The sequence below is a fragment of the Haliotis cracherodii genome, unplaced genomic scaffold (assembly GCF_022045235.1).
Source record: "Haliotis cracherodii isolate W230 unplaced genomic scaffold, xgHalCrac1.p SCAF_11, whole genome shotgun sequence".
NCBI lineage: Eukaryota > Metazoa > Mollusca > Gastropoda > Lepetellida > Haliotidae > Haliotis > Haliotis cracherodii.
The window spans coordinates 47,200,010-47,211,469 of record NW_027266266.1 but is presented as its reverse complement, the minus strand read 5'-3'; the positions used below and the strand labels follow the sequence as shown (position 1 = coordinate 47,211,469).

The following is an 11,460-nucleotide window of genomic DNA, read 5'->3' as shown; positions in this document are numbered from 1 at the left end:
AGATGAAATATTGAAATTGTTACATGACTGGCTGAAATACTGAGTATCAATCAATATCAAACAAGTATCAGAATTTTGGTATTTCCCGAGATAGAGAATACATAAATGTTCACAGGAGTCAGGTAAAATCAGCCAGACACAAACGCGAGAAATACTCTCTTTGTTATTAATATTAATTAATACTGAGGTGAAAAAATATGTACGAGAAGTTAACATTGCCCAAAATGACGTCTACATTGATACGCGGTGATGTCATTTACTCGCTCTATAACAAGGGGTGTGGCGTCACACAGACATTGTAAATACTCAAATGATGACCAGTTTTTAAGATAAAGCTGTCTTTTCTAAGTGGGTGGGAGGCTTTACAGTTGTTCTTGTGATTAACGCGAAAAGTTTCTTAAGCGTCCGAACACCCATTACACGGGGATAAATATATTTCTGAATCTTCTTTCTTAATAATACAACCCCGTGGGAATTCTCCACAAATTAGATTTTACATTTGTTTGTCAAAGGACCTTGACTTATACATGATTTCTTTACTCATGGCTTATTCACATTTCACAGCAGTTTTGTCAGTAACAAAGTGGAAGCAGTTGTTTTTATTTTCGTGCCCCAGTGAAAGGCAGAAGGCAAGAGGCACAAGCCGAGTGGATCCGAGAGCCCAAGTGATATGAAACAGACTTTATTACGTACTACATAAACAAGCTGGTTACCTCCCTTGGCAGTGTTAACTAGTGAATGGTGATGAAATGGCGTTGAGGTATATTTCGCTACTCTCTAAATTTCGACCAGGAAAATGGAACGTACGAACAAATGTGACCAAATCCGGGGTGGACCTAAAGCCAGCCGCATCAACGCAAATATTAGAAAAAAATGGCAACGTAGAAAAGCCGACTGAATCATGTAACGACGGTCACCCTGTCGTAGATTTGACTTTCGAAAATGCAAGAGAGGCCTACAGAAGTAAAACGACATCGGAACTCGCGCGGGCCTTGCTTGTATTCAAGCTCTGCTCCATCAATTATCTCGTTGATAATCAAATAGTAGTGAGTATACTTCCTTATTTGTTTATCTATTATTAAGAGTATATTGCTGACAGCACTAGATCTATGACTTAATTAGTAAGTATCTGTGAGCCGGTCGGTAAGTCCGACTCCAAGAAAACATGACGAGTCATATTATTGAAACAAGCTTAATTAGGCCTAATGATGAAAGAATTTAATTTCACCACGAATTTCGTAAACAATTGATTGATCAATCAGGGGTATCAATTCACAATAACACCCCTCTGATTGAAACAGTCGATTTGACGGCCAAGTCATCACGGAACCAAACATTTTAAAAATAATAGATCTAGAATCTACTTCTTTTACAGTTACTGCGGGCAGGCATGTATAAATTATTATATGTACAGTTATAGACAACAAAATGCAAAGTTGCAGTTCAATATTCAAAGGATGTCTGGCAATACATTTTGTGCAGAAAACATGACAGAAATCTACAAAGAGAATGTATTTCAAGTTTTGAGGACAACAGAGAGCTTCATAAATGACACTTTTCTTTATTATATACTTCAGTGTGAAAGACTGATTTTTTTAAATATGGCATATTTTCATGGCAGTGAACATAACAGTTGATATTTTACTGCAGTGAACATAACACTTTCACGAGGGAAAAGGAGACATTTTCACGCGAGGCTACGCCATAGGTAAAGATATCTCCTCCCTCCCCCCCCCCACACACACACACCAGTCACTCAATGAGAGAAACATGATATTTCACTTGACACATGAAATATCCTCTATATATATATCATGTGTATATGACTGCAGTGTTCCCGGTTACCGTAATTACCAGTTTTTACCGGTGAAAATTAGGCTTGGACCGGTAATTCATGTGACTGCCAGTCCCTGTGGACTGGCAAATATAGCATCTTATAAATCTTTGTTGTTGAACAAAACGTTGATGATATTCAAATAAGTATATATTTCGAACAAAGTCAACTTGACTTCTTGGTTCCCCTTGTCTGTTTTTAGTGCTATTAAATAACATTTTGCTTTGCTTCAAGGTTAAATATATATTTGCAGTGATTTGCACCATAACTTGTTTAAAGCAAGTTGAAAGGCTGTTGAGCTGAATCCGTCAATTCTGATCAACAACCCACTCAAAACATTGGAATCAACCCATGCGCTTCACTAAATATATTTGCAAACACTAACAAGTTTGTTTTATTAAGTCATGGTAGAATGGAGATAAACTTATTGTGTTTTCAATGTAGAGCTTATTTACTTGTAGATTTTACAGCTCTAAATTGAATTTGGAACCAAATGCATTTTTCTGATAACATTCATCTTCCTGAGGCAAGACGATGTGATTGATAATCAAAATCTATGTTGTGATAAAACGGGTCTTACATCGCGACATGCCTCAAATCACGACGGTACCATGATTAAAAACATGAAAAGGTTTGGAAATATCTGTTGACAACGAGTTTGCGGTGAACATTCTTTGCAAATATTGCAATCGACCAAAATCTGCACGACAGTTTACGAACCGGATTTCGATTTCATTGCACGATTTTGATTGGACTATTCATAGACTCATTAGTCCAGTCAAAATGTAACTCCATAATACCAGCCTAGTTCGTCAGGGTGGAAACTGTATTTTTATAGTCAGTTAACTCCCTTGCCTCGGGAAGATGGATAACAATTTGATCATGTACTGATGTAGGTCATTGTGTAACAGCTTTGCTTCTCTGGGCTGATGATTGATTAGTTTGTTGTTTAACGCCGCAATCAGCAATATTCCAGCTATATGACAAGTGACGGTGATGGTGTGACAGTTGGCAACATCTGTTTCAGAATAACAGTTAGTTTATTTCCTAACTCTTCCTAGCTAAGAATATTGTTTTAATAGTTTGATTAAGGTCTTTTTGAAAAAAATAAAATATGTTCAGCTAAATGCTTCACACAACATAAATTTGAAAATAATAACAAGAAATATAGTCTAGATAATTATGTACAGAAATGGTTTTTGGTTTATAATTGAAAATCATTTAACCCTTTCATACATATATATCTTGACTGCTTTATCTGGCTGTACATATTAGCCTTGAAATTACTAAAACAGCAGGGGTCAAAACCAACCAACTACAATGAACTAGTCTACAGCTACATTTGTCTATTCCTATCATGGGTACAATGTGTGAATCCCTTTTCTGGTATTGCTGGAATATTGCTAAAAGAGGCGTAAAACAATACTCACTCTTTCACTCACTATGTCTTAATTCAGACTAGTTATAAAGTGTCATAACTAGATTTGGTGAGAAATCATCTTGTCCTCTTAAATTTCACAAGTCTCGGACAAACAGACTTGTGTCCGTGCCTAACCCTGAAATATGAAATAATATTTGTGTGGCTTTAACGAATAATGTCATGTGATAATAAGGTGATATTCTTTCATCTTACAGTAGCATTGTTAAGTCACTAAACATGGTTGAAATTCTATTTTTTAAGAATAATGAAAAATTAGATTATTGTCATAAATTTTGTCCCACTGATTTGCTTCAGTGAATGATAGACAGAAATACAGTTTGTATGTGTGGTGTCTCAATCGTGTTGATATGTAATAGGCACAGCGCACAGGTCACAAAATTAGGTGAAGTTAACCAATGTCTGTCGCGGAGAGTCCTTCGATGGGTGAGACCGCCTCCGTGGTCTAGTGGTAGAGTGTCCGCCCGGAGAGTGGAAGGTAACGGGTTTGATCCCCGGCCACGTCATACCAAAAGACGTCAAAAGATGGTACTTGTTGTTACCCTGTCTGGCGCTCGGCATTAAGGGGCTAAAACAAGGACTGGTCGGCTCGGAGTCAGTATACTGTGTCTGAGTGGGATATTCATGTTAAACTGCGGCATGGTATCTCAGTGAGCTAGCACTATATAAATCGGCATCAGTCTGGACTAGTAAAAGCAGCCACACAAACACACACGTACATGCATGTCGCTATATAAGTGCAATAATCTTGGACACAACTTTAAACCCCATTTCACCTCACCTCACCTTTGATGGGTGACTGTGTTCGACAGCTTGGCTCCTGAGAGTTTCTAGGGCTTCGGTCCTGCCCCACACCGTAACACATGTGGTGTCTCCTTGGGCAAGTGACTTTGTTCGATTTGTGCCTCTGTTCACCCAGCAGTGAATGGGTATCCGGGAGGGTGAGAAGGCAATATGGTTGTTAACCTTCTACTGCCTAACAGGCAGCTTGGGTTGTATACTCCCCAGGGAGCTGAGAATGATTGTTGAGTGCACACTGATCCATTGACCGGGGTAATGAATGTCTAAGCGCTTTGAGTTTGCTTATGCATGGAATACAATGTCATATAAGTTGACTATTATTATTATTATTAATAGCAAAAACAATGACGTTTATCATGATGTATTGACCATGACAGCTGATTAATATATATATCATATGTAGTTGCCTGTTTTTTGTCCAAACAAGTCATTCAATACCAGGCACATTATTTTGAGTGAAACTATGTAATATAGTGTTGAAATGCATTGTGTGGCATAAATATGTTATTGTATGTATAGGGAGCATACAGTATCATCATTTACCTGGTAGATTTTGTCTTCAGCAACCTATGAGGTGACTAATGGGAGTGGGTGGTTAGACTCGGTGACTCTGTTGATGCATGTCATCTTATCCCAATTGCTTAGATCTATATCATTGTATGCCAGTGGTAGAAGGTGAGATGAGGTGAAATTGGGTTTAACGTCGCGTCCAAGATTACAGCACTTATATAGCGACGTGCATGCACGTGTGTGTGTGTGTGTGTGTGTGTGTGTGGCTGCTTGTACTAGTCCGGACTGATGCCGATTTATAGTGCTAGCTCACTGAGATACCATGCCGCAGTTTAACATGAATATCCCACTCAGACACAGTATACTGACTCCGAGCCGACCAGTCCTTGTTTTAGCCCCTTAATGCCGAGCGCCAGACAGGGTAACAACAAGTACCATCTTTTAACGTCTTTTGGTATGACGCGGCCGGGGATCGAACCCCGGACTTCCGCTCTCCGTGCGGACGCTTTACCACTAGACCACGAAGGCGGTCACACAGTAGTAGAAACCAACTGTTTTAGTCCACTAGTCCTTATAATGATAACATATAGCAAACCCCTTGAAAATGGCAAATTTTTTCTAGTCCTTATGACTGTATGATACCTTAACTATTGGGCAGTTTGGCAAGGACAACAGGACTAGTGCCAATTTCTAACGTTGTATGCTCATGATGTCAATCACTGGATTGTCTGGTCCAGACATATATTTACAGACCACCATCATTTAGCTGAAGTATTGCTGAGTGCAGTGTAAAACAACAAACAACCTCCACCAAACATCAAATATTGGCCCACCCCTCACCCCAGCAAACATAAAATATTGGCCCACCCTTCACCCCAGCAAACATAAAATATTGGCCCACCCCTCACCCCAGCAAACATCAAATATTGGCCCACCCCTCACCCCAGCAAACATCAAATATTGGCCCACCCCTCACCCCAGCAAACATCAAATATTGGCCCACCCCGCACCCCAGCAAACATCAAATATTGGCCCACCCGGCACCCCAGCAAACATCAAATATTGGCCCACCCCGCATCCCACCAAACATCAAATATTGGCCCACCCCTCACCCAAGCAAACATCAAATATTGGCCCAGCCTGCACCCCAGCAAACGTCAAATATTGGCCCACCCTGCACCGCACCAAACATCCAATATTGGCCCACCCCGCACCCCACCAAACATCAAATATTGGCCACACCGCATCCCACCAAACATCAAATATTGGCCCGCCCCGCACCCGACCAAACATCAAATATTGACCCACCCCGCAACCCATCAAACATCAAATATTGGCCTACCCGCATCCCACAAAACATCAAATATTGGCCCACCCCGCACCCCACCAAACATCAAATGATTGTCACCTTAGATGTTCAGCTCCAGGACAATATTATCAATTTCAATTATCAATTAGGAAAATCCTAATATTAGCTTGTGTTTAGGTTGGCAAAGTGGACTTGCATTTCAAAGATAATAAGTCCAATAAAAAAGAAAAGTCCATATAGAACTTTGAAGTATTTTTTGGGGAATATTATCATGATTATGTTTCTTGCCTGTATGGACACATTGTTCAGCCTCCTGGAGTGCCCTTGGGTAAGATATTGTCCTCGACACTCTACTTTTATCCATTGTCACCTTGAGTTGAATGTCTTCAGGAATGGATCAGGAACAGCTTAGAAATTACTGGAGTGGAAAAATAGGTCAGCCTTAGTTACCTCAGATTGTATAAATAATATAAAGAACAGTGTGGTGTGCATGGACACAACGATGTGGTCCGACTGGCTATCCCACTCATGGTGAACACTGGTTGCATTGCTGTTTGGGGATTCAGGATTTAGCCTTACAGGGCCCGAGAATATTAAATGGTCAGTCCCAAACAACTGGTAACAATTACTACAAATTGATTTATGATAACAACAACAACAACAATAATAATAATAATAATGTCCTTATTTATTATGTGCAAATTCACACCCTCAAGTATGATCAAAATGCTACATTATTACCCTGATTAAGCGATCAATGTGCACTCGATTTTCATTCTCAGCTCCATTGGGAGTATACAACCCAAGCTGCATAAGCATGGCTGCCTCTCCATCATTGTTCTTCCCACTGTGTATATTTCCATTAGTCCTGATGGGCAGGGCAGGCAGTGATAATCTTACTTAATTTTGATGCAACAATTCATGCAAATGAATCAGGTGTCAAAAATATATTTGTCCATTAATGGAGAACTCAGTAATATTATTTTTTCTAGTTTTTTTCTCTTATGGTATTTGTGTTTTACAAAACAATATCATTATGTGACATTTTTACTTAATTTTCATATAATAGTTGGATCCACAACAGGTGCTTTTATCATGTTATCATTATTTTCATATAATTTTAGAACAGTAAGTAATATATATTAGGATCCAAAAATGCAGATACAAAATATTAATAGTTTCAGTGATAGCTTTTAGATAGATACTACCCTCAGATACCTGTGGAACCCATCTTCCAGACATACTATTCAATAAGACAAAAGTTATGTCTAAATATAACCGATGTTATATTTGGGATTACACTATCTTAGATGACTATAACATCGGTTACATTTGACCACTTTCTAAATGGCATTGTGTATTCATATGTCTAAATAGTTTAATAGATTTAAAGCTTTTAGATAAATACTTGCCTAAGGTAACAAGAACTCATCTCCCACACATACTATTCAAGACGACAGAAGTACTTACTTACTTACTTACTTTGGGGATTTAACGTGCGCTTTCCGACTGATGCGTATTTCGCACACGGGTCCGGCCAGGCCATTTAATGTGTTTCCGAAAGGGGCGAACAGAAGTTATGTCTACATAGTTTTATAGATGCCTTGAACTATTTTATTTAAGTAAATCTGTCATCACCTATATTAGAATAACATTCAGCAAATGCTTCAATTAAGACTCATTAAGATTTAGCCCCCATACAACCTTGTCTATTGTGATATCATAATCTCTTTCCAAGGGCCCAGTAAATATGTCAACAAGATTAGTGCCAGTCCAACAGGATTAAGTATTCCCATCTGTCTAGCCATTAAGTAACCATAGAGCACACCCCATCATATATCAACAACCAATTATATTTCTTTTATTGTTTTAATTTTTGTTAAATACATACAGAAGCAAGATGTTAGGCAGTAGGCGTTTGCTGCTCTAATCATGCAGACCTCTCACCCACAGCCCAGAGGGCTGTACCAACTCTCTGTGGCACCCTCAGGTATATTTTAAAATATTGTTCATTGTTTTTGTAAATAAAATTGTAATTAGTCTCGTGTGACTCAGGCTCTTTGCTGACTAATTCCCCACGAAAACCAGCACGCCATTTGGAAGGTTTTGTACATCAGACACAGAACCATAATAACAACTTGGACTGTTTTGTTTGTTTGTTTGTTTTTTGCTTAACGCCTCACTCTGCAATATTCCAGATATATGACGGTGGTCTGTAAACGATCTCATTAAAATCAGATCTTAGTTTTCACTATCGCTAAACAAAGACCTGAGGACATCCCATTACAGGTCACGTCAGAACGACCTCTCGCGAGCTTTGACCGATCAATGAAATGACTGACAAGAAATCGACATTAGCCAATCAGAAGGCAGCTTTCTCGAGCTTTCACTAGTTTCAAACTGGCGACTACGCTTCGAAACATTTTGACATATTCTTTGTTAAAAAGAAGAACATTCTGGAATGGCTTACAGATGGCCTAGATCATGTAGATTGTATGAATAAAATCATAAAACCCGTAACTGTCGTTTGGAATACCCTCTGTTAAATATTTCGAGGTTGCATGATCAGAAAACACATTCCGTCTGTCACTTTCATGATCTGGTAAGCGACGCTCTGATTGGTTGGATGAAAGGTCGTTCTGATATGATCCGTAATGTGATGTCCTCAGATCTTTGTTAAGCGATAGTGAGAACTAAGATCTGATTTTAATGAGATTGGTCTGTACATAATCGAGTCTGGACCAGACAATCCTGTGATTGGCATCATGAGCATCGATCCACGAAATTGGGATACGATGTCATGCATCACCCAAGTCAGCGAGCTTGACCACCTGATCCCGTTAGTCGCCTCTTACGTCAAGCATAATCACTTTTTTAATTTTAGGCAAGCTTGGGTTGCAGAAAACCTATTTTACTCCGGATCTTCATGGGTTCAACTTGGACTGACCCCCATTTCAAAGTTATTAATAGGAGTGCACTATTACTCATTCACTGCACTATAGTCATGATAATGTGCTATATCATCATCATCATCATCATCATCATCATCATCATCATCTGGACCTGAATCAGAATATATGTCATGTTCACCTCACATGAAAATATCTGTATAGAATATTTATATGCTCATCAGAAGTCTTAGTGTCATGAAATATGCCACCTTAATATGATTATAAATGATATCAGTTGCGAATGATATTAGTATTTCCAATTATCACAAACAGTTTACTATGCTGGCAGGTGTTTTCAGATTGTCACAGTTCTCTAAGCAGGTACACTTGGGAGATATAGTGTCATTTTGTCTGGTATTACACAGGGCGTCAAACCTCACAACTCAATTGTGTGTATTGTGTGTTTATCTTTAAGTCTACACAATATTTATAACAAACAATAAATACTAGCAAACATTTAAGTCATTGCCAACATGGAATTTCTTAAATTAAAATGTGTAATAATGCAAAATTAAACATTTCTCTTGTCATGGTTACAGTTCATAAAACATATGAATGATCAGGAGTATTTGGATGAGCGTAATTGTTTAGACTTGTGGTAGCAGAGAGCATAACTGTCTAGACTGGTGGAAGCAGAGAACGTAACTGTCTAGACTGGTGGAAGCACAGAGTGTAACTGTCTAGAATGGTAATAGCTGAAAGAGTTACCGTTTTAATTTGTAGTAGCACAGGATATGAGTGCACTGTGTCTGTCGTTAAGTTGATAGTTTCAACATCACCTGCCACACATCACTTGGCAGGAATGTTGGCGTATGTTGAATGCTATGTGGTCACCTGCTGTATACAGACAGCATAGATCATGCTGTCATTAGGTAACTGGGCCATCTAACTCACAGAGGCACTCCCCCAAACAAGGCTACCACTGTCTGTGTGTCCTGCTTGTAGCAGAAGATGCTTACTACTCATACATACTTTTGAGCCTAGTAACTTGCCCAAACCAGGTGTGTGTGTGTGTGTGTGTGTCTCTGTGTGTGTCTGTGTGTGTGTCTGTGTGTGTGTGACTGTGTGTGTGTGTGTGTGTGTGTGTGTGTGTGTGTGTGTGTGTGTCTGTGTGTGTGTGTCTGTGTGTTTGTGTGTGTGTCTGTGTGTGTGACTGTGTGTGTGTCTGTGTGTGTGTCTGTGTGTGTGTCTGTGTCTCATACATTTCAATAGTTTATAATCATGATAATCAAAACAATTTTATCAGAATCTAATTTAAATGTCATACTTTTTATGCTTGCATTTTGTAAACCACTTTAGTTTGCAAATGTTTTCATTTCCCTGAAGTATAATATTTTATATCAACATTTTCCCTGAATCCTAATATTGTATGTCGCTTGCTGTGGATCGATAATTATAAGGTTAGGCCTCATGGAGTGTTATCCAATGTATGCTATATGTTACTGGATGCCCATGTTGTTGTACCAGCTCAGAAGCCTGTAGCATGTTATGGATGAGGATTGCAGCTTTAGACTGATGGTCGGAATACTGTATTAATCTAAAACTCTGGGAACAATAAAAATTATTTTAAAAAATGACCGAGGGTTGAAGGGAATGTGAGGTTTCAAGTTCAATTTTCGTCCTGGGATGTTTTTGCATGTAAAAATTGTTACTTTTAACCACTCAAAAATCATCATTAGATGCATATTAAATACAAAACTTTGGTGATGTAACACTTTTCAGTTAAGTTAAAACGTCTCTGAGAATGCCCTCTGCATGGATTCTAGCAACTGAGTTTGTGAGCTTTCCACTATTTGGGGAAACCTTAACAATAGGATGAAGTCACTGTTGGTTTATAAGTAGCATGTAGTCTTCAAATTGGATTACATTTATTTGATTCAAACAGCCAATTATTTTTTCAACACCCAGGTCTGTAAATAATCGAGTCTTGACCAGACAATCCAGTGATTGACATCAAGAGCATTGATCTACGCAATGTCATACGATGACAGTCATCAACCAAGTCAGCAAGCCTGACCATCCGATCCCGTTAGTCGCCTCTTACGACAAGCATAGTCACCTTTAACAGCAAGCATTGGTTGCTGAAGAAACATTCTACCCCAGATCTTCACGGATATTTGCTCCTGGTAAAACCAGGAGTATAAGTGATGTGTCAAGTCCAGACAAATATTTTGACAGTTGATTTGCTTCGGGACAAGTGTGACAAGTGAACATTATTTTAGTTCAAAGAGCTACATTATTACCCATCACTGGATCAGTGTGCACTCATTTTAGTTCTCAGCTCCCTGGGGAGTATACAACCAAAGCTATCTGTGGGTGCACTAGAAGGTAAACAGTCCCATTAATATGACATACTACCGGGGACTACTTGCCTAAGGAGACCACATACATGTTCTTCAGTATGGGGCAGGACCGAAGCCCTGGAAACTCTCAGAAGTCCATCCACTCTCTGCGACCATTGTTGGTAAACTTCACCTGATTTGTGACCTGTGCGCTGTACACAGGACCACGTGCCACACCTCTGTGATCGTAATGAACCTGATGCTCACCATTACAAATTCAATTAACTAAACGACCAGTGAAGATTCCGGGGTAGAATAGGTCTTCAGCAACCCAT

At 39.1% G+C, this 11,460-nt stretch overlaps 1 protein-coding gene across 1 annotated transcript in view; it reads left to right on the top strand.

Moving 5' to 3' along the window:
- Nucleotides 1–730: 730 nt before the first annotated feature.
- The window catches only part of LOC139455884 (proline dehydrogenase 1, mitochondrial-like), a 30,572-nt gene continuing 19,842 nt past the window's right edge, over nucleotides 731–11,460 (top strand). The window contains exon 1 of the mRNA XM_071237429.1: nucleotides 731–1,046. Within this exon, the coding sequence (XP_071093530.1) occupies nucleotides 750–1,046 (297 nt within the window). The 5' untranslated portion in view covers nucleotides 731–749. The remainder of the gene's footprint in view (nucleotides 1,047–11,460) is intronic.